The sequence below is a fragment of the Myotis lucifugus genome, unplaced genomic scaffold, assembly GCF_000147115.1.
Source record: "Myotis lucifugus unplaced genomic scaffold, Myoluc2.0 scaffold_20, whole genome shotgun sequence".
NCBI lineage: Eukaryota > Metazoa > Chordata > Mammalia > Chiroptera > Vespertilionidae > Myotis > Myotis lucifugus.
The window spans coordinates 7,668,448-7,693,004 of record NW_005871068.1 but is presented as its reverse complement, the minus strand read 5'-3'; the positions used below and the strand labels follow the sequence as shown (position 1 = coordinate 7,693,004).

General features: G+C 42.1%; 1 protein-coding gene across 1 annotated transcript; it reads left to right on the top strand.

Moving 5' to 3' along the window:
• Positions 1 to 3,023: 3,023 nt before the first annotated feature.
• On the top strand, positions 3,024 to 8,079 carry NR0B1 (nuclear receptor subfamily 0 group B member 1). The gene is made up of 2 exons (XM_006085650.3): positions 3,024 to 3,978; positions 7,835 to 8,079. The coding sequence occupies exons 1-2, from the start codon at positions 3,024 to 3,026 to the stop codon at positions 8,077 to 8,079; spliced, it is 1,200 nt and encodes a 399-aa protein (XP_006085712.1).
• The last annotated feature ends 16,478 nt before the right edge of the window (positions 8,080 to 24,557 follow it).

The following is a 24,557-nucleotide window of genomic DNA, read 5'->3' as shown; positions in this document are numbered from 1 at the left end:
CTCCAGAAAGTTCTGAGTCCAATGGGACCTGCTAACTTCTCCTCCCTCCAGGGTCACTGCAGCAATAGTTGTGTGGGAATGCTTGCTCTGTGTCTCGACTATGAACTATACAGCCTTCTTCTCTTTCTGTAAAGGAATATATTGGCCAGCAAATATATTTTTGAGTGCCTACTACATGCCAGACATTGTTCTCATTGCTGGGATACAGAGTGACTTAGTCCCTGCCCTCAAGGAATTTTCATACTAGTGGGGTGGGGGAGACAATTAACAAGCACCAAATAACTAAATAAATTGATCCTATCAGATTCTGATAAGTGTTAGGAAGAAAATTCAATGGGGCAGGGGCAGCATAGTTAAAAGTAACTAGCACTGGCAACTTAAGGTAGGACTGAGGCAGGCTGGGTGCTCAGCTAGGCTGGTTGGTGGCTGGATCAAGCAGGAAGACCAAAGAAGCAGCCATAACCATACCCAAAATAGTAGTTCGAATATTAGAAATAGCAACTGATGAGATAACATTTCCAATATAGGCTACTGCTGTGGACCGGGTAATCCATCCAGTGTTTTGAGTTTGGGCATGCAGAAGAAAGGAGACAGCAGAAGAAAATGGACACGCAGAAGAAAGTGAGACAGCTCCCAGGTGGACGGTAAGGGTAAGGGTAGGTTTCCTTAGGACAGATAGAATAATGATGGTGCTGATGTGTAGTATTACCTCTTACACCTGAAATAATTCCACATTATTTTTTTAAAAGGGGGGATAATGGTTGATACATCCAACTCTTATGTACCAAGCAATATTTTACATGAATTAACTCATGTGCAAGGATTACCTCACAGAGACCATTGTCCATGTTTTACAAACAAGCAAACTGAGATACAGTAACTTTCTTGTGGAAGACTAAATAATGCCCCCAAGGATGTCCTAATCCTCGGAACCTGTGAATATGTTATCTCACATAGTAAAAGGGGCTTTGCAGATGTGATTAATTTTTTTTGAAATAGAGATTATTCTAGATTATAAATCTATAATAATAAAAGCATAATATGCTAATTAGACCAGACAGCCAAACAACCTTCCAGACTTCCTCCCGGACATCCTTCCGGATGACCTTCCAGATGAAGCCGGGACTTCGAGGGCCGAGCCCCTTACGTGAATTTCGTGCATTGGGCCTCTAGTGTAATTATAAAGATCTTTAAAAACAGTCAGGAAGAAGATAGAAGCAGAGTTGGAGTGATGTGGCCAAGAGCCAAGGAATGCAGGCAGTTTCTAGAAGCTGAAAAAGGCAAGGAAATAGATTCTTCCCTAGGGTTTCGAGAAGAAATGCCACCTTTATTTTAGTCTAGTGAAACTGAATTCAGTGTTCTGACCTCCAAAACTATAACATAATAAATTTGTGTTGCTTAAGCCACTAAATTTGTGGCAACTTGTTACAGCAGCAACAGGAAACTAATATATTGCTCAAGGCCAGGGAGCTACAAAGTGCCAGGGCCAGAATTAAAATTGAGGCAATCTGGTGCCAGTGCTAGAGATTTAGCTACTGTGTCACAGGGCCTCTCACAGGTAGAATAAAATTGCAGGTTAAATGCAAAATAAGTGTCTCCTAGATTTTCCTCTTATGCTCAGAATTCCAGGTTTCAGAGAAACTAAAAAAGAGAAAGAGGATCCTATGCCAGTCCCCTTTGCTGCTTCATGTCTTCAGTGCTGGACCCAAGAGATCACTAAATAAACCTCCTATTTTAGAGATGAGGAATTTGAGGACTAATGGGTTGTGATTTTGAAGTTACCTAACTGGTTGGTGAAACAATCAGCTAGTTACACAGGTGGTGATGAGGCAGGTGGTGATGTGGAGAAACCAACTGATTTCAGTGCCTGATGGAATTCGAAAAAGGAGGCAAGTGAGGACTGAAGAATCCAGGCTTCCTGAAACCTGTGTTTCTCATTATTCACTTAGAAAGGGTGGGAGAAGAAATGTGAATTACATACCTGCCCAATATATTGATTTCAGAGAGGAAGGGAGAATTAGAGAGAAACATCCATGATGAGAGAGAATCGTTGATTGGCTGCCTCCTGCACGCTCCATACTGGGGATGGAGCTGCAACCTGGGCATGTGCCCTTGACCTGAATTGAACCTGGGACCCTTCAGTCCACAGGCCAGTGCTCTATGCACTGAGCCAAATCAGCCAGGGATCACACCTGCCCAATATAATATCTCTAGAAGAATTCAAAGTTCTCACTTTAGCAAGCTTTTAATCCCTTGTAATTATTATATTTCCAAATATTTATCCTCTTTGACATCCTGATTGCTGCCCCCAGCTCTCTACCACAGCATCTAAGACACAGTGGGTGCTCATAAATATGAATGAAAATGCTTATGATAGCATCCTTAGGCCAGTGTTTTTTCCAAACTTAAGGTGCATGCAAACCCCCTGGGGACCTCGTTAAAATGCAGATTCAGAGTCAGAAGCTCTGGTTGGGGCCTGCGATGAGCATTTCTACCAAGTTCCCATTTGATACTGTTTTTCAAAGTCCCTGAAAAGAAGACCTCCCTATCCATACACAAAATATAAGTCATATTAAGTTTGATCATTCAATAAAAGTCTGCAAAGATGGCATAGAAACAACACTTTCCCCTTTTAGGCACCCCCTCCTCCCAATAAAGGGAACAAATTAGATGCCAGGAATCAATGGGAAGAGTTGGAACAGTGCCCCAAATGCCTGTTCCCTGTACTCTGCTCGGCTCGTCCCGGGGCAGGGAAGTGTGTAACGAAAGGAAAATGGGAAATGTCCAGGAGTTCTTAGGCTTCCGTTCCTCTTCCATTTCCAGCCTTGAAGGAGCTTCTGCCCCCTTTTGAACCGCCCAAGTCACCGCCAAACACACGGGAGTGCAGCGCCTTGCCCCGCTCCACGCCCTCGCCGGGCGGAGGCGGCTGAAGGCTGACGCGCGTGCGTGTGCGCTCCGGCTCAGTATAAATAGATCCCAGGCGGCCGCCACTGGACAGAGCCGGGCTGCGGGCACCGCAGGCCATGGCAGGCGAGCACCACCAGTGGCCAGGCAGCATCCTCTACAACATGCTCATGAGCGCTAAGCAAAAGCACGAGGCTGAAGCTTCAGAAGCTCGGGAGGCGCCCAGGGCGCGGGCCCGGGGCATCTGCTGGGGCTGCTCCTGTGGCGCGGCGCCCCCCTTGGGCGGAGAGGGTGCGCCGGGCAGGCGGGCAGTGGCGGACCTGTACCGCTGCTGCTTTTGCGGCGAAGACCACCCACGGCAAGGCAGCATCCTCTACCACATGCTCACAAACGCAAAACAAGTGCAAGAGGCCCCCGCCGTGCTGAGGGGCGCGTGCTGGGGTTGCGCCTGCGGCGCGGTGCCCGCGGTGGGCAGAGAGGGTCTGGCGCTCCTGTATCGCTGCTGCTTTTGCGGCCAACAGCACCCGCGGGCCAGCATCTTCTACAACCTGCCCGCGAGCTCAAAACAAATGCACGCGGCTCAGCCAGTGGCGCTGCCGGGGGCCCCCTGGTGGAACCCCTGGAGCGGCGCACAGCGGCGGGTGTCCCTCCAGAATCCACAGGTGGTCTGCGAGGCAGCCTCGGCGGCCCTGCTGAGGACCATGCGCTTCGTCAAGTACTTACCCTGTTTCCAGGTTCTGCCCCTGGACCAGCAGCTGGTGCTGGCGCGCAGCGGCTGGGCACCGCTGCTCATGCTCGAGCTGGCCCAGGACCGCATTAACTTCGAGATCACGGAGACCTTGGAGCCCGGTTGGCTGCAGAGTGTCCTCACCACCAGGCGGCGGGAGACCGAGGGCGACGAGCCGCAACCTCTCCCTACACCGCAGGAGCGTTCGATCCCGCCAACAGAGGCCAGGCTTTTGCCGTCAGCCGCTGAGGTCCAGGCTATTAAGGGCTTCCTTACCAAGTGCTGGAGCTTGGGCATCACTGCCAAGGAGTACGCCTACCTCAAGGGGATCGTGCTCTTTACCCCGGGTAAGGGTGCTGGCCTCGGGCTCTGGGTGTTCTCTGCTCAGTAGAGCATTGGGCAGTGCCTACCAGGACGCGGGGACAGGGGAGCATCGGGGCAACAGTGAAGAAAGGGGACTAACTCAGCACAGTGGGGGGAGTTCCAGAAACTACTCCTTGTGGGTGGTCTGCTGCCAGAAACTCAGCCTGGAGGAGGGGGTGTTTTGTTGAAGTTTGTACTGATCTCTCTATAACTTTCTGTTACTACACAAAAGTTTGTGCTTTCAAGGGATATAGATATTCCTTCTTCTCTAGTATCTTTTTGGAATATATTTTTATTGATTTCAGATAGGAAGGAAAAGGGAGAGAGAGATAGAAACAATGATGAATCATTGATCGGCTGCCTCTTGCACGCCCCCTATTGGGGATGGAGCCCGCAACCCAGGCATGTGCCCTTGGCTGGAATTGAACCCGGACCCGTTCAGCTTGCAGGCCAATGCTCTATCCACTGAGCCAAAACGGGGCTTTTTCTAGGCCTGGGGCTTCTCTAGTCTTTAATCCAGAAACATAGCTTTAAAAAAGTTTGTGTTTACTGCAAATTCGGCAACATCTCTTTCTGAAACGCAGTTCTGAAATTTACTGGAACCTTTTTGTTGTTGTTGTTGGAGAAACACTATGAAGGCTGGCAAGAAAGGAAACATTTATTAACAACCCATAGAGAGACCCTCCCCTGGGGACACTGTCAGGCAGGACACTGGGCTTAGTGTTCCGTAGCTCTGTCTCTGAATGGTCATTTTTATGGTCCCAAGTAGCTGGACTATCTCGTCCTCCAAGTGTCTGTGAGTTTCAGGCCAGCGATGGGGCAGGAAAATGACACACTGGGGCCTGTGAGCAGGAACACTGTATTTTAGAGCTTGAACAGACCTTAGAGACCTCTTAATCAAGTCACTCGGTCCTCTACCCCATTTGCAGATTAGGTAGCCTGGTCCCAAGGGACCTTCCTGCAAACCGAATGGCCAATGAGTTGTGGAACAAGGGCCTCCTATCTCCTGGGCCCGATGTGTGTTGGGTGCTGGACACTTTCTTCCACACAGTGCAACCAACTCATGGCATAACACCTTCCTGGACAGCCCAGCCCCTAGTCTCAAGTATGTCCTAATACTAAAGTCATCTTCAACCAGAATCCACCTCAAAGGGTCACAGTAGGCATGAAGTTTCCAGGCAGCTTGAGTTGGGATAGTTCTCATAACATGTATTTTCCTGACACCAGGAGTCTCAGGTTATGTCTTACCTCCTGCCTAGAATTTTTTAAATAATAGCGATATTTCTTTTTTATAAAGTTTTAAAATATAGTTTTATTGATTTCAGAGAGGAAGAGGGAGAGAGAGATAGAAACATCAATGATGAGAGAGAGTCCTGCATTGGCTGCCTCCTATACGCCCCCTACTGGGGATCCAGCCAGCAACCTGGGCACGTGCCCTTGACTGGAATTGAACCAGGGACCCTTCAGTCTGCAGGCCGAGGCTCTATCCACTGTGCCAAAGCAGCTAGGGTGTGCCTAGCATTTTTGAAGGGGTATAGAGCACTATTTGGTGGGGAAATGATTCATTTAGAACTCACATTTCAGACCTAAAGACCTCAGCGCATCCCAGCGATCATTATAGGTCACCTTTTGCTTATATAACTGTTTTCCAAACTTGCCAGTGCATTAAAAACACTTGGGTGGGGAGGGGGACGGGGCTTGTTTAAAACCTTCTTAGGCCTTTCCCCTAGAGATTCTGATTCAGTAGCTCTGGTCCAGTCTGCAACTCTGCATTCATCACAAGTGTCCCTGGTGGTTCTTAAGATCATTGGGAAATAGTTTTCTCCCTCCTTCAGCCTCTGTTACTAAACATCTATCATGTGTTTTGTTCTGTTGGAATACAAAGGTAAGATAGGGGCTCAGTTTCCAGAAGTTTACAATTCACTAGTTTCCCTCTTTTCCTCCACCCTGTTAGCCCATCTCTCTCTCCTTCCCCCACCCCCCTCTCTCTCCTCCCTTATTCTTACTCTGCTGCTTGGAATCTTCCCAATATGAGTTTAGCCAGCTAAGCTAAGCTATTTGTGTTTCAAACACAAATGCACCTGTATTGGAGAGAAAAGTAAAGCCTGTTAAATGTGTGTTGTGTCCTTTCTTTGTTGTTTATCCTTTTTTATCCCCTGATCTTTTTGTTTAATTTTTTTTAACTGTGGAGTTTAACTAAACACCTGTTTTCCTCCCTGATTATGTTAAAGGCAAATCTTTTTTTTTTTTTTCTTTTTTTTTTTTTTTTTGCGGGGGCCAGGGGGGGCCACACTGCGGGGAGGGGTGAGGTGGAAATGGAAGGGTGTGGCATGAAAGCTGAGGAAAGTGATGTGGAATTTTCAAGATAAAGTTGTAATGATGCATAAATCTAGTCCTGGAGGAGCTTCAGAATTTCTGTGGAGTTTCATGCAAGCCTCTTTTTACTCTAACCAGTGGAATTCAGACCCAATAAAGTTGGGTCTCGAGCCTGGATAATGAGCTGTAGGTAGGAGGGGATGTTAATGTGTGGGCTGGGATCATCAGAATTGGAATATGGACCAGAGATGCTGCTTTTGTTCTAATTTTATTGATCAAATTTGGTATTTGCCTATAATAGGCATGACTCATCTATTGCCATTATTATTTTTTAAAGGACACTGACTGGTTCTGCTACTCTGTGATGATTAGCATGGTGCTTTTAAAATACTTTCTGCTCAATACAGTCAATAAAAAAGGGAAAAATACTTTCTGTTGGATTTTGTAGAAAAAGAGAAGGAAAATGATTGCAATCATCATTGACATCATTTAAACAGAACGGTAAATCGGTAATTACTTAAATACAAGTTAGACTTTAAGGTAATACTAATATAATGGAGAATCAACAGGCTTTCAAAAGCAGCCTCTTCTTACCACCTTCTTAAATTAAAAAGCACTTCATCTTTCCTGTATTATATTTCACTCAGTTTTACTTGGGTGTCACATTGGACTCAAAGAAGGTCACTGTTCTCTATTTGAAAAGTTACTTTTGAACCATGTTGCAATCCATGATGTCTTCATGTTGACTTTTTAACCTTTTAATGGCTGTAAAACAATGCTCACAAAGACTTCTTACTATAAAGTAATATATATATATTTTAAAAGAGCCTTTTGGAATGCTCCTTAGAATTGCTTTTTTTTTTTTTACCTTCCCTAATACAGAAATTATGGTACAATGAGCTAAGTGGTCAGTGTTATCTCTTAAGTTATTATAGGACTCAAGACTAAAATCGGCCTGCAGGCAAATAATTAAAATGAGACTGTGAGTCATCATTTGTGGCTGTGAAGTTTACCACCATCAGCTGGATAGTTATTATAATGGTGGAAAATTCCAGGGAGGATGATAAAATATTTTTCATCTAGCAAAACTTCTTGTCATTATACAATGGCCTGTTTCCCACAGGTAAATGGCAAAGTGCTCACTTCCTGAAATAATTTTACTTTCTTCATATTTGCACAGATAGTGAACTGGAGCAATGATGCATTAAACTATATTCTACTGTCATAGTGAATGAAGTGTGTGTTTGTTGGCTCAGGGCCAGCAGTTTTTAAGTGTGAGGATACAAACATAATGGATAATAAAGAAGAATAATTCTATGATGCTTCAGTCTTGAAAGCATTGTTTTTGAAAACTTAGAACTGGCTCGGCATTTATCCTTGCTCCAGAAAGCCCTTTATACCAGGAAGCTGAGCTCTTGTTTAGTTTGGGGAGGGGCAGAAATGGATATATTGAAAAAGCTAACAAAGGAGTCTGTGAGTAAGCTGTTAATAACAAAGAGATTTTTCTCCCATTCTCTCTTCCAGACCTGCCAGGCCTGCGGTGTGTGAAGTACATTCAGGGACTTCAGTGGGGAACTCAGCAGATCCTCGGCGAACACACCAGGATGATGTACAGAGGGTACCATGTCAGAGTCGCTGAACTGAATAGCGTCCTTTTCCAGCTTAGATTCATCAGTGCCAATGCTGTTACTGAACTGTTCTTCAGGTCCATCATCGGCGCTGTCAGCATGGATGATATGATGCTGGAAATGCTCTGTACGACTTTATAAAGGCATCTATGGGCCACACAAGTGCAGTTCACCATGAAGCGATAAGGAGTAGTGGGCAAAGGAGTGTAAAATGGCATTCAATAAACTTTCTTATTATTTTTACATGCCATGCATAGTATTTTTGTATTCAATTAAAGAAAAACTTTAGTCACAGACAAGTAGAAAATACTCTGTATCATACCGGTTCATTGTGAAGGAAAATATTTGCAACAGGTAACATATCTCTGTACATCTTTAAGAGCAGAGTACTACACTAACAAGCTATTTTCACATGTTTAGTGACTCTCCACTCACCCTGCTAAAATCAAATTTGTACTATTAAGTCTTAATAAATGTTAAGGTGTTAACTATTAACTTGATTGCAAAAGGTTTCATCAGAATTGAAGACTTACCTCGATGTGGGGTTGGGGGGGACGAGAAGAGATAAACCAAAGAACTTTTATACTTTGCATAGCCCATGGTCATGGGCAATAGGGTAGTGAAGACCTGGGGGTGGGTGGGTAGGGACTGGGAGGAGGGGGGGGAAGGGAAATGGGAGATACATGTAACACTATCAACAATAAAAATACATTTAGAAACATCAAAATGTCTTAAAACCTAGCCAACATAAACAAAAATTAAGTTATCTTTATACATTATGGCATTTAATATTAGGACATGCCAGTGTCAGTGAGGATAGCCTTATGTCTGGCTTCATTTCCACTTCCATCTGCTGTATGGAAGACTATCTTTGTACCAAGTATAGTCAAGTGGCCGCCTGTAATCATAGGGGCACCTGAAAGTGAAGTAGGAGTTTTTCAGTTTTAATTTGGGATTTTTTGTACACAGTAAATAAAGTCCAACAAGAAATGTACATTCTATAATTCCAGAAAGCTCAACCTCATATAAACCCCCAATTATAGCTCATCTTTTAGATACATTATATATGTAACTGTCACATTGAACAAACGTGGCACAAAATCATAAAGTGATTTTATTGTTGGCTCCTGGTGCCCCTTTAAATGCCATCTGTAGAACTAGTTCTTCCTTGTCTCTGAATAAAATATAGGGCACTAAATATTTATTCACTTATAGGTAATAAATTGCCCATTAATGATTACTACATCTAGACCCGTTGGAAGGAGTCTTCAACTTTCTTTTGTGTAGTCTGGTGAATCCTATGGACATCTTAGAATCAGGCTCCCAGAATAATGCAGCAAATAAAATACTTGGGAATACAAAGGTAATATGTCAAAACATACTAAAAATGTTAAATTTTAAAAATATTTTAAAATGTGGCATATGTGCTTCCTTATCAAACACATTAACTACCAAACTATCTGGTGGTAGATCTACCGTAATGTCAAAGCAGTGATCAATATAATTGAAATTTCAAAATAACCTACATCTATAAAGTGATAAGAAAATAACTGAGATTTTCATTGCTTACTGTTGGGGGACCCCGAGATTACCACCTCATTCAGAGATTTTCATGGGATTCAGCATATAGTTGTGTTAAGGGCTAAGACTATTACAAAAATGTGTAAGGATAGCCCTGGTTGGACAGCTCAATTGGTTGAGCATTGTCTCAAGCACCAAGGGATCACAGGTTCAATTCCTGGTGAGGGCACATGCCCGGCCCGGTTTGCAGGCTCGATCCCCAGGAGGGGGTTGTGCAGAAAGCAGCCAGTCCATGTTTCTCTCTCATCGATGTTTCTCTCTCCCCCTTCCCCTCTTCCTCTCTCTCTAAAAATCAATAAAAACATTACAAAAGAGATGTGTAAGGATATATGGCTGGACACCAAGGTGGTGTCTGGAGGACTCCACATGCTCTCCCTCTCCCATGAGGAGTCACACAGAGCGCACCCTTCCTAGCAGCAAAAACTCAGCAGCATGTGTGTGATATTCTTGCCTAGGGAAGCCCTTTGAGATTTATAGTTTAGGGTTTTTATTGAGGGCTAGTCATATAGGCACTCTCTACCTAGCATGTACAAAATTTTCAAACACACAGATAAAACAGGTGTTCAGCATAAACCCCATGGTTTGCACAATCTAGGCACAGTGACTGACTCTAATGAATTGGGGAAGTGTGGGAACAATCTCCAGCTTGAAGTTCCCAGAAGTCAGCCAAGGGCCAACCTCGCAAGTGGGCCATTCATGCTAAGGATAGCAGTCTCAGTTTTGCTCTGTTAACTTGTCTGTGCAATCCACTCCCTTGGCCCTTGGCCTAGGTGTCTTGACAGAATGATTATTGGTGGGACCCCACACAGCAGGCTGAGTCCAACCTGCAGTATTGATCTCACGCCCTGTACAGCCATCGACTTTGACAGCTAAAACACATCTTATTATCCATAAAGGTCTGTCTTAGAAAGACAGCTGGCAGCTTCCTCTGTAAGTTTCTCTATTAACCTGGCCTGAGGCATCCATTCAGGCTCAGCATAGCTCTGCCAGGGTCACGAAGGTCAGGCACACACCCAAGCAGTGCCATCCCTGAAGGCGCATGGGGGTACACACGCCACCTGGAAACAAAGACATAACTGTTATATCTTTCCTCCATCCTCCAAAAATCTATACCCCAAGCAGGACGTGCATTGAGTAGGCAGGACACGATACCAGGACCTCCCATGTGGCTTTCCACCATGGTTCCTCTTGGCCCGGGGTTTGAAGTTCAGTCCTTGCTTTCAGAGGTACCGCCTGAGGCAGTCAGTTCCAAACAGCTCTGTCTGCAACTCAAGTCCATCACCTGCTAAGTGTGCACTGCATGTGGGGGTGTTCTGTGGGTCTGTGCAGAGCTGTGCTGCTTCATGGTCACACGGTCACATGCCATCTGGGCTCCGCGGTCCTTCTGAATCTGAGTGCTCACAGCAGCTTGAAATGGCAACACAAGTGTTTTTCTTCAGAAAGAGGAGAAAAGCCCTGGCTGGTTTGGCTCAGTGGAGTGAAGGGTCTCGGGTTCGATTTTGGTCAAGAGCACATGCCCAGGTTTCCTGCTCGATCCCCAGTAGGGAGTGTGCAGGAGGCAGCTGATCAATGTTTCTTTCTCATCATTGATGTTTCTATATATCTCTCCCTCTCTCCCTCTTCCTTCCTCTCTCTAAAATCAATAAAAAATATATTAAAAAAGAAAGAGGAGAAAGCTTCCAGGAACAGATATGAAAACAAAGATAATGTTCTGCCCCTGCCCCTGTGATTTCCCGGATGCCAGGGTTTGTTACTGTTGATGTTGTTGTTACAAAGCCAGTGTGTCCAATTCACTAATACTATCTTTACAATTTTTCCTAATCATTTCATTTTTTGCCCAGACCTTTCATCTGGAAGGGATGTGTGCCAGATGGACAAAAACATTTTCACAGAATAACATTTTTATCCATCTTAACCAGAAAGACATCATATTCTGGAGAACTGGTCAGAGCAAGATCCCGGTCTTTCAAAATTAAAAAAAAATGGATTTACACAACCCCTCCTCCCCCATGCCTCTTGTCCAGATCATTTATTCAGTTAGCAGCCTGGAAACGATCAATCCCTTTCAGGCGACAGCTGCCTTGAGTGATCCAACTGCCTTACTAAGGTGTGTGCAGCAGGAGAAAAGTGAGGGAAGTGGAATCATTGTTGCAAACTGCAACTAATCTGAAAGGCTCACATCAACAGCCATGAGACATCACACCACCCCAGAGGGGTTCCAGAGCCCCTCAGTCAGAGGTGGGTGGAGGGGGCACATCCTCCCAACTTGCAGATTTCAGAGGAATCACCAGTTAGGACTGCAATCAGGCTCTGCATCAGAACTATAGTGCCCACCCCCAGCTCCATTTCACAGGGTTCTATTTGAGAACTAGCTCTTACCCTAGGGCAAGCATGTCAGACTCAGAGGCTAACACGGGCCAGATAAACAAGGTTTAAGTTTATAGGAACCGCAAAAAAAAAACACTCCACAACAACAAAAGCTTCAATTTTCATAGAAAAGTAGGTTTGTTTTGATAGAGACATGCTGAATACGAAGGGCTAAAATAAATGAGTCATCGTTAACATAAAATAATAGAACATTTTAATGAAAATTAATATTTTTTCTTGAACGTTAACTTACCAGACACTGAATAACTGTTCAAGTTAATAAGTGTGATGCAAATAAACCTATTTTTCTTCTCCAAAAGCGAAGTGTTTCCTGTTGTGCACACCAAACAAGTCAGTACAAGACTAATGATGTGGCCATCGGATGCTAAAATATTCGCTGCTAGTATTAGTGAGAGAAATGGTGCGCCTGCGCTTACCAGGTAAGGTGCATAAGGGAAGTGACTGCAACACGATTCTAGTAATCAGTCACTAGCGAATGTTGTAGTTTGTTATTAATAATTATGTATAACAGGATATTATAAAAATTAAGTTACAAAATTTTTATTAAAACGTTTCTTACATCTATATATATATATAAAAGCCCAGTGACCCGAACAGTGGAACGACTGGAATGACCGGTCACTATGATGGGCACTGCAGCATCCAACTATCCTGATCCAGGCCCCGATTGGCCCCCCCAACCACCCTCGGCCCCTCCCCCCAGCAGGCCCTGCCCCCAATCGCCCCCCACACCCTGATCAAGGGCGGGGCTGGCAGCCAACCACCCACAGCCCCTTCCCCCATTCAGCTATGGTCCCTCCCTCTGGCCTGCCAGCCCCCCCATAGGCCCTGATGGGGGGGGGGGGTTCTGCTGGCCAACCTCCTGAGATCCCTCCCGCCAGCTGGCCGGCCCCCTGATAGACCTCAATTGCTGACCAGGACAAGGGACCCTACCCATACAAGAATTCGTGCACCGGGCCTCTAGTACCATTATATTGGCTGGGCTGCAAAAATATTCATTGTGGGCCTCATGCAGTCCAGGGGCCATGAGTTTGACATGCTTGCCTTAGGGCATTTGCAAGTGACTCGGCTGAACTAGCCAACATCCACATGTTTTCATAGCTGCTGATACTGATAAAGCCCATAGCAGGCTGTATCAGGTTTCAGCGTGGAGTCAGGTCCAGATCGTTGTGAAGTCAGTAGACCCCAAATGCCAGCAGCTCTTCCTGAGCAGCAGCAAAGCTGAGACATTGTAGAGCCAGACACGTGTGTTCCAAGTCCAAGGGCTGAGTCCTTTTCACCTTGTCAGTCTTGGGGTCCAAATTGACCCATGCGAAAATATACTCATCAGGCCAGAAAATCATCAGCTTCTAAGAGTAAGAAATCTGATTTTACAAAAGCTCATTAGCAAAATAAAAACTATTTTCTAAAATTCCCAAAGTGGACTTTATCTGGAGGTTGGTTCCCTTTTTCCAGAGACTCCAATAGACAAAACCAGTAACAAAACATCAGTTACGGCACCTTATGTCCACTATTAAGAGTTTAAATTCCAGCCCAGCTCGTGTGGCTCAGTGGTTGAGCATCGACCTATGAACCAGGAGGTCACGGTTCAATTCCCAGCCAGGGCACATGCCTGGGTTGTGGGCTCAATTCCCAGTGTGGGGCGTGCAGGAGGCAGCCGACCAATGATTCTCTCATCATGGATGTTTCTCTCTCTCTCTCCCTCTCCTTTCCTCTCTGAAACCAATAAAAATATTTTTCAAAAGAGTTAAAATTCCAGTCCACACATCTGTAACAAAAAACAAGGGCGATATATCCCATTGACATGTTTTTTCTCTTTGCAGTTTTCCACGGTTGAGATGACCTCTCTAGCATTTATAGAATTAAAAGCATATTAACATTTTACATTAATTTTTATCATACATCCAGATGTAATAGCCAGAAAATGCAAAACTGTGATTTAAAATTCCTTTTTTACCCACTGCAAGTTTACTCAAAACCTTAGCAGTAAAGTCACCATTTATAGGGTTCACATCCCAGCTGCTGGGAGAGCCCAGCTAGTTGGAGCGAGGCTGAAGAAATGAATAGATTTTTCCCCTCTTTCTTTTCCTCTCTGGTTTAGCCTTGCTCCAGTCCTGGGGACAGATTTAACCTTTTTCCCCTCCCACTTAGGGGAGAGAGCAACTACAAACTAATTTTTGTGTTCAGACCCTTTCTCTCCTACCAGAGAAGGGAGACAGACAGTCAAACAAACAAATCATCACCTGGACTGTGGCTATTTTTCTCACTTTATCCTGAAAGGCCCAGAGCAGCCATTGAGCTAACAACTTGTATCCATGTTGTTATGCAGTGAGCTGAATCTCCTACGGATAGATGTATCATTTTGACATTCCATAGTAACTTTTACCTGTGACCACAGACAACAGCTCAGCAACTGCTTCGTACTGTGGGTGACCCTCCCCCACCACACACACATACCAGGATTTCGTCATTCCCTGCCCCTCGCTCTTTCTCCTCCCTCTAAATAACGCTGTAGCTATATTTCAGTGACTCGGGGTCATTCTAGCAAATTCCACCATTGTGTTGGAGGTCCCCAAGATCACCCCACATTCAAATATTTGCTAGAAGGTCTCACAGCACTTGCATGTAGTTGTGTGATGTAATGAGATACTGGTTCAGTCAGAAGGGGGAAAGGCAGAGTCTGGAGGAATTCAAGAGCAGGCTTCCTTATGTTGTCTCCCTCCCATTAGGGGTCTTTCAGGGTGCATCCTCCCCCTTCCCCCCAACAAAAAGTAGCAACATGTTTATAACATGTGTTCCTAGGAAAGCTTATCAGAGACTCAGCGCCCAGGGATTTTATTAGGGACTGGTCACACAAGCATGGTCCATCTAGCATGGACCAGAATTCCAGACTCTCAGCCGGAAAGCAGATGCTTTGCACAAAGAACTGTCCTCTTAGTAAAGGATCAGTACACTCCTGACATCATAGTTTCCAGATTGACCAGGGGCCAACCTTGCAAGCAGGCCTTCCTAAGGGATAGCACTCTCAGGCTTGCTGTGCTAACTTTTCCTACACAGGTGCTGCTGATACTACTGTGTTGTGTTACTTGCATTCATCATTAAAGGAGAGACTAAATTTCAGTTACAGGTTCATGAAAATGAATATGTAACATTTTTCCCTATTCAAGTTCATGGAACCCCTGATTTCTCTCCCCTGGCTCCTCAAAGAGAGAGTAAGTCTGTTGATTACTGATTCAGAACCATGTAAGTTAATAGCTCATCCCCCGCCCCCCCTCCCATCTGAAACTTTCCCAAGTTAACTGGCTGCAGTGGCTTTAACATTGTTTTGACATCCCATAGTAACTTTTACCTCTGACCACAGACAACAGCTCAGCAGGGGTTTTAATATTGTTCCTGATCTTGTAGTTCTAGTTTTACTTCCACATCTTCTACCTACAGTTGCAGACACCCACAGGGCTGGAAGACATCAAGGAGGAAGAGGTAAGGGGAGCAGAAGAGTTCGAGCCTGGCTGATGCTGAGTTTGTAGTTGTCTCTGCCCTTGGCAGATGTTTAGAGTCAACTCTTCTTGTTGTAGTACTTGCATAGATTATTTGGAGAACGCACCGTATTTCCCGTATCCCTGTTCTCTTGGCATCTCTTTTTCTTGTAACTATATCCATATTCCTTCTAGTCTTGCTTCCCCTTCTTCAGATCCCAAATACCTACCTCTCTTTGCAGTTCCTTCTACTAAGTCTTTTCACCCCATTAGGCAACTCTTTTGGACAGATGTAAGATAAACCTATGGCAGCGTACATGTTCTTTCTCCCCCGCTTCCACGCCCCCCCCCACCCCTTCCCCGCTTAAAGGAAAATGCTCACTTTTTGCTTTGGCAAACTTTGAGAATGTAAGCTGCCCAACCCAGCCACCTGCTCTGTACTCCCATTCCTTGTTCTACCCAGACTGTTTGTTGCCCTTTGGATTTCCGGGTGAGAGTCAGACACTAATGCATGATGTTCCCCAAACTACAATGGAAACAGATTAGCTCTAAAGTCATCTCCTTACAGTCCTTTTGTTGACTTGAGTTGAAAGGGAGAGTACCTCTGCCACTCCACATGTGGGGTGTCCACAATGCACAAATGGCTTGACTCTCTCAAACATTCCTTTCCCCTTCCCAACTCCCATACGTTTATGCACTTGATGTGGATGAGGGATTAAGAATCATGTAGACTTTATGGGCCTATATCATGATTTTAAACCTCACTCAGCATCCTGTTTTATTTGTGCCTCAGCAGAAACTTGCGACAAAATTCTATTTTAACATCTAGTTACTAATATGCATTCATTAATGCTCCCCCGCCCCCCTAAACAGTTGAACCTGTTATCAGCATGTAAGTCTAATGAGAGTATTTTTCTTGACAATATATGATAATTTATTTCAGTCTTTCTCTTGATTGTATTAACTATGACCCTCAACTTGTTTTCTTTCATTTCCATGTTGTTTAATTTTTTCTTATAAGATATTAAGGGCAAAGGGCAATAAACTAAATATTTCACAAACACTATGGGCGTACTAAGATGGCAAAACTTTAGAAAGAGCAACTGTGGGCTGGCAGGCAACACCTTCATGAGAAAGCTCCGAATATTTTCCCATCAGGTGATGGGTGAAAGTCCACATCCAGCACAGGAAGGGCAGTTCTGGTGCTCTAGTGTATACTTCACCGAGGTGCTAATATCTGTGAAGATTAGTTTTGTTTATAATAGTCTTTTAAATTCCTAATGCCATATAGAGGTTCACAACTTAGTTAGAATTACTAAATTAGATTTCCTTCCTTTCCTCCATTCCTTCCTCCCTTCTTCCTCCCTCCTTTCATTCCACTCTACCTCCCTCCCTCTCTCCCTTCCTTCCTTCCTTCTTTTCTTCCTTCCTTCCTTCTTTCCTTCCTTTCTTCTGAATAATACTAATCACTAAGAAGAGGTGCACTGAATAGTTTGTCTCTCCTGAGGAATGAGATTTTTTGAATTAACCTTGTTAGGGAATTTTTCATCTGGATATATGACTTTGGTGGAATGATGGAGGCGAGAAGGCCTGGCAATAGATATGAGGTTTTGGATAGAAGCAATCACACCTTCTTAGAAATTCTGTCTGGGTGGCTGCAGTGCCCCACTCTTTTGCTGTACTATTTTTTTCTGTCATTTGTTGTGTCCCCTGTAACACTATAATTCCTTTTCCTTTTGACTCATTTTCATCTTGCAGTTAGATTATGTACGATGAAATATAGCCACTAAAGTAAAGGTGAGTGAGATACTTCTCTGAAGATATATGTGTATATATATGTGTGATATATATATATATATATATATATATATATATATATATATATCACATATGTAAGTACATCTACAAATTCCTTAGAATTGGACATTCAGGCATTGTTAGTAAATTACGTGTATGAACTTAAAAAGCTATGGTTTAGTGTCTTATAGTAATAATTTCTGAGAGTTGGACAGCATTGTTCCTCTGGTTTAACAGGAGTCTTACTGATCAATAGTGCCGAAATAGACTTTTTTCTATTTTAGTCATGGACTTCTGTATGAGTAATGAATGAAGTCTAACCTGGAACCTGAGGTCAGAAAATCTCATTAAACCACATACCCAGTTTTAGAGCAGACCCAAAGTTCTGGCAGATATTTTAAGAGCATTTTAAGTGATTAGAGAAAAATGCAGAGTGGTCTACAGAAAATAAAACCTAAAAATAAGAACAAAAATAAGAAAGTAGCAAATACCAGAGGGTAGGGGACAAATAAGCATGAAAAAGGAAAAAATAAATTTGTAATATAAAATTTATGTCAGATTTACCTAAATGACTATATTGACCTAAAATAGTCTATATTGTGACACTGTTGCTTTACTGTAATATATGGAGATGAGGAAACCATAGTGCATTTGAAGTAAAAATGCCAAGCTCTGTTTTGAATGTTTTTCATAGAAGATATATTTTAATCCTCACAATAGCTCTACAAGTTAAATATTATCTTCCAGCAGAGGAATAAGTCAAGACTCAATGATTGAGTATCTTTTCCCAAACACTCTCACTAACATAGGCATAGCTAGAATGTGAAAATAGTCCTGTATGTGAAAGTATCTGAGTTCCTAGCACTATACCACACTATCTCCAATTTGGCTACAGAAGCTAAATAAAAGTTAAGTATATTTATGACACTTTATAGAATACATCTAACACATCTCATTTCTAAATCCAGGTATCTAAGACTATTGACTCTTTTATTGTATTTATTTATTTATTTTTGACTCTAGGAAAATCTGCTGGTTCCTATGTGGCCATCGTGTAATAACAATGGACAATTTCCAAACTAGAAATTGGGACTCGAGGTTTGACAGAGTTCCCGGTTTGTACAAGAGTTTATATGAAAAATCTTATAAAGATATAAAATGTAAAATACATTTAATTGTATGTTTAACAAATCACTTTAATGGAAAAGAAAAACAAAGTTACCTGAAATATGGTACACTTGGAAAATACCAAACATATGGTTCTATAAAACATACTTCTTTTCTTTATAGCCAAATCTTTTTGTGCCTCAAAGATTCAAACTTTACCCTTACTAATTTAGTCACAATCCTTGTTTAGCTAGGGACTTTAAAGTCATTTCATGCTTCAGTGCAGAATAGTAATTAATGTTGGGATTTTGACATTTAAAAACACATGTAGAAGATTTAATAACTTTGATGTAATTACAATGTTTTAAGTGGTTATTTCTTTTCTTATCCCTGCAAAGTAATTGTAATAGAGTCTGATTCTACCATTATTGTTGCTTTTTAAATAATAAACAAGGGAATTGCCAATGTGGAAAATGTATCCTAATTCAAATTAGGCATAACATGTAGAATATTAAGATACAAGGATCCTTGCTTCTTTGCTTGCTTTCCAATACAAAATAAAAATGGTTATTTTTAATTAGCCCCCAAACTACTCAACATATATATGGTTAAATACTATGGATTATTTATTTGGGAGTCTTATAAGGAACAACATTTAAATAGTGGATGAATAATAAATCCCTTTAATCAATTGGATAACTGATAGAATCTGTGGTTCCATAACTAACTTGAGAAGGGTATTTCTCACTGGCCATACCAAAAAACAAACAAAATGAAATGAAATTTTCTGGTTTGTAGACAGTTAAATTATTTAGATGTATAATTACTAGCACAGTATTATGGGGTCTGTATTCAGAATGCAGCTATTTATATATGAACTGGATCACTTTTAGGAGGCAAGGCGTATTCTCTTCACATCAGTTCACACCACTCCTTATTGCCTTATGTATATCCTATTTAACTCATTTGGGTTATCTTCTGGGCTTCTAGGGTTATCTAAGTTTATTACTCTTGATAGAGAGGGTGAAATAAACATATAAATGTTACATTGGCTATTATATTTTTAAAAATTTGACACCCAAGTTAGATTAATCATATATATGTGTAACAATGATTCATTTCTTGATTCTCAGCCCCAAATCCTCCATTCTTTGCCTTTCTTTGTGATATGAGATGCACACTCTGTAAACATTTTTATTTTTCCAGTGGCCCGATGTTGGTTTCAACAATAGAAAAATCCTAAGGGACACCACTAGGCAATAATAGCAAGAAGACACTTTCCTTCATGTTCTGGTCTTTCTTTATTATTATTGAGCATAGGAACCTAGTGGCCCTCAATCAGCTCCAGCCAGCCAGTCTTAGGCTATACTCTCCCCACTCAGTGGCCCACCAGCTGTGACCTGTGACCTCTGGCAAGTTTTTTTTTGACCCTGGAGGATACCTCAGTCTTGTGGTGGAGCATTGTTATGTTATTGTTCTTCCAATGTCAATTCTCCTCAACCTAGATTTTGTAGTTTGTTTTAGAACTTGCTATCCCTAGACTCCTTAGAGTCTACTTTCTACCTGATACAGTATTTAACTCCCTTTTTGTTTGTTATTAATTCTTTATGCTAATCTTCTATATTCAAATTAGGAGTGATGTTTCCTCACTAGATCTCAACTGATAAGGAGAGCAACTAAGGTCTTGAGAATTTTATACTAGGTAAGATGCACCAAATTATTATAAACAAAGCTAACTGAATGTTCTCAGAAATATAAATTGATACATGACCTATTGTATGCCAACTTTAAATTCTATGTACATAAATTAAGGTCTACTTCTTTAAATTTTACTTAATTCCAGTAAACCTTAATGAATACTAAAGGCAATGGCAGACTTTCTCATTAAGAAGAAGCTGAAACCAGGGCCGTGAGTTTTCAGCCCAAGATATATGAAGTTATGCTGAGTAATGCTTTGAAGAGGTGCACACAGGTACATAGAAAATCATGTAGGTGGGGCATTTTCCTTAGTCAGCGTTTAATCCACGTGTTGACAAAATGCCAGGAAGTTACAAAGGGGTAGATTGGGTGACCTTTGTTCTCAAAATCTTTTTTCTCTTTGTATATAGGTAAAGATTTGAAGATCAATAATCATTTTGATTTCAGCATGCAATTACATGCTCTTCGTTTGAGTTCCTCTGAGTTATGCACTAGGCTTCCTACTCTGGTTTCACTGCATGCTGATGGCAAGTTAAATTATGAAAAACCTTAGTCTTTAATTCCATCAAGAGGTGGATGTCAAAAAAAGATAAAGGTATACATCCGATGGTACTAAGAAACTTGAGCCTGGTTCTTTGGGAAAGTATGCCTATAATTTGGGGGGAGATTTCTAGATAAATTTGAATGTATGATACAAGGATGCCTGTAAAACATCCTTGTACACTGACAGTTCATATGAACACTTGACTAGAAATTTTCCAATGTGGAGATTTTCTAGTCAAGTTGCTTTCCATATTAAGATAGACATTTATACCAGGTATTTCCTAACTCAAAATGTTGGGGGGGGGGGGTTGTGTAAACTCAGGCAAGGGATTTCAGGTCAGCAAGTAAATAAAGCAAGTAACTTGAGATGTCAGTTCAATCTAAATAATAAATGTTGAGTTTCTATAATATGCAGAATACTGTACCTTCAAGAAGCTTAAGATTTGATGGGTAGACAGATAGTTCACCCTGACGTATTCCAACATATTGATGCATTACACCTAAACAATAATCCACAGATACTGCATTTTGACTGTGGGGGCAAGATATAAACCATTTCCTGTTATACTTTCCTTATTCTGCCCTCTGCAGTGAACCTCTAAATTTTACCAACTATTTTACTACAGCCAAGGGCAAATTAAAGCAAGAGGTTGAAAAATCCAAAAACCTGTAAAACAAAATTTCACTATTTTTGAAAATATTTAGGTAACTGTCTCACATCCATTTTTGCTTCAAAAGTAGATGCCTTTCGTTAACAGTGAACTGGCAAATCTGTGAAAGAAACAAGCCTTAGTGCTGGGCCATTTCGACGGAATAATTTTGACCTGATATTCTCCATTGATGGCATTTTTGCCATCATTAGCTCATTCTTAATAGAGGACAGCCGTAGCCAGTTTGGCTCACTGGATAGAGTGTCGGCCTGGGGACTAAAGGGTTCCAGGTTTGATTCTGGTCAAGTGCATATACCTTGGTTGCGGGCACATCCCCGGTAGGGGGTGTGCAGGAGGCAGCTGATCGATGCTTCTCTCTCATCGATGTTTCTAACTCTCTATTCCTCTCCCTTCCTCTCTGTAAAAAATATATTAAAAAAATAGAGGACAATCTTTTATTTAACAAACACTTCCTTCGCATGTATATGCCAGGCATAACCAAGGCTATATCATTTGCCAAAATTGAAGTAGGCAAAATCATAAGAAAGGCCTTTCATTGGTTAATATCTCTCTCCCTCCAAATACAGGTGTGCAAAAGATTACACGAAAGTTGCCTTTCTTCTGTAGCACCCTGCATTGACTGCCCCCACATTATCCAGAGGTATTCATTTCATTTAACAAATGTAACTATAAATTAGAGACCCTTAAATAGTTTTTTGGGTCTTTAGAAATGGCAAAGTATTATGGTCTCTCCTCTTACCCTGGAAGTGTACCAATCATCAGGGAAAATTATTTCATCTTCGGGATATCTAAACTAACTTGCAAAAAAAAGAAGATTCTCAAGCTCTGTCATCTGAGCTAGCAGAGCAACTGTCCAGAAGTGGATGAATGAATAAAGAAAATGTGTATATCCTGGCCAGTGTTTCTCAGTGGTTGAGCATTGACTCATGAACCAGGAGGTCACACTTCCATTCTGGGTCAGGGCACATGCCCAGGTTGTGGGCTTGATCCCTAGTAGGGAGGGTGCAGGAGGCAGCCGATCTGTGATTCTTTCTCATCATTGATGTTTCTATCTCTCTTTCCTTATCCCTGAAATCAATAAAAACATATTTAAAAAAGAAAATGTGTATGTGGAATATTATTCAGCCTTAAAAAGTAACGAAATTCTGCCATTTGCAACAACATGGATGAACCTGGAGGACATTATGCTAGTAAAATAAACACATCACAGAAGGACGCATACAACATGGTTCCACTTATAGGAGCATCTAAAATACTCAAACTTATAGAAGCAAAGACTGGAATGTTGGTTACCAGTGGCTGGGGAAAAAGGATTAATGGGCAGTTGTTCAACTGGCATAAAGTTTTAGTTATAGAAGATGAATTACATTTAGGGGTTTGCTATACATCATAGTGCCTGTAGTCAGTAATAGTGAATTGTGCACTTAAAAATGTGTTAAGAAGATAGAGCTCATGTTAAATGTTCTTACCACAAAATGAAAACAAACAATAAAAGCCAAAGGGACACAAGGAACCTTTTGGAGGTAATAGATATGTTTATTACCTTGATTTTGGTGATGGTTTCACTGGTGTATGCTTATGTCCAAACGCAGTAAATCATATGCATTAAATATGACTCATGAACCAGGAGGTCACTTCCATTCTGGGTCAGGGCAGTTTTTGTATACAAAAAAGCCCCCAAACAAACAAAAACTAAACAAGTCAAAACACAAATCAATAAACATTTCTACCCACGTGCCATTTGTTGCAGTTGAGTTCACTTTAATATTTTAAAACTCTAACACTTTCTGCCCATTCAGCACGGCTCAAAACCACGGCTCATGACCTCCTAAAAACCAGGAGGTCATGGTTCAATTCCAGGTCAGGGCACATGCCCAGGTTGTGGGTTCGATCCCCATTAGGGGATGTGCAGGAGGCAGCTGATCAATGATTCTCTCTCATCATTGATGTTTCTAGCTCTCTTTCTCCCTCTTCCTTCCTCTCTGAAATCAATAAAAATATATTTAAAAATAAAATAGAACTCTAACACTTTCTAAAGCAGCGGTTCTCAACCTGTGGGTCGCGACCCCTTTGGGGGTCGAATGACCCTTTCACAGGGGTCTCCTAAGACCATCGGAAAACACATATATAATTACATATTGTTTCTGTGATTAATCACTATGCTTTAATTATGTTCAATTTGTAACAATGAAATCGGGGTCACCACAACATGAGGGACTATATTAAAGGGTCGCAGCATTAGCAAGGTTGAGAACCACTGTTCTAAAGTGTTAAAGTCTCCTGCTTCTTGAGTCTTTTCTCATGTTGCCTCCATCTTCCCAAAGTGTCATCTGATAGTTAAAATTCTGTTTACTTTTCAAGGTCAAATAATCTTTTCTCCAGGAAATTATTTTTTTCTGTCAGTCCAAGATAATTTCTTCTTCCTTCTTCCCCTCCACAATACTTAAGTTTTGTTTTTGTCTTTTACATTTTTATAGCATCAAAGAGTACCACAAGAGCGAAAAAACACCTTCCTCTATGATGTTTTGTTTTGCTTTTAATATATATGTATATTATTGATTTCAGAGAGGTAGGGAGAGGGAGAGAGAGAGATAGAAACATCAATGATAAGAGAGAATCATTGATTGTCTGCTTCCTATACGCCCCACACGGGGGATTGAGCTCACAACCCAGGCGTGTGCCCTGGACCAGAAATCGAACAGTGACCTCCTGGTTCATAGGTTGATACTCAACCACTGAGCCACGGCCGGGCTGTTTTGCTTTGTTTTCACTAATGTATCAGGAAGATATTGTTTTATTTTTGTTAATGAGAGAGGTTTGGGAAGATTACTCAGATTATACTTTCTAAAAGATAAATAAAATTTCTCTATTAAATTACTCCATGAATGAGGTCCAAACTAACTTTATCATTGGAAAATCGTAAAAGGAAAGTGAAAACCTAAGAGGTTTACACGCAGACTTACTCCCCACCTTCATGCTATGTTTGGAGCATCTGTCTCAGGAATCTTTCCCTACTTCGAATGTGGACAGGTATAATGGGGCTGCAGAGCAGGTGATCCCTCCCATTCCTCACAATCTCCTCCCCTTCTGATTCACAGAAGCTGCTGGGTACCACAGTGGAAACCTCTTTCTAAATCTTTTCAGAGCTCTGAGGGTAGGTTGCAGCTGAAAACAGTCAAGGGTAGGGAATCTTTCTTCCCTTGGTCAAGGTCAGCAGCCTCATGGCGGGTAGTGGTTCCTCCGATGCCCTTTGTCAAGTGCAAGGAGACACCTTGACAATGTGGAGCATTTTCTCTCCACTCCAGGGGGCCCTGCCATTAACAATCCTAAGCTTCCCATTGAACCTCTGGTGCCTGAG

Coding starts and splice junctions, on each gene's coding strand:
- NR0B1 (XM_006085650.3), top strand. CDS start 3,024: ATGGCAGGCGAGCACCACCAGTGGCCAGGCAGCATCCTCTACAACATG. Junction 3,979..7,834: donor GATCGTGCTCTTTACCCCGG/GTAAGGGTGCTG, acceptor TCTCTCTTCCAG/ACCTGCCAGGCCTGCGGTGT.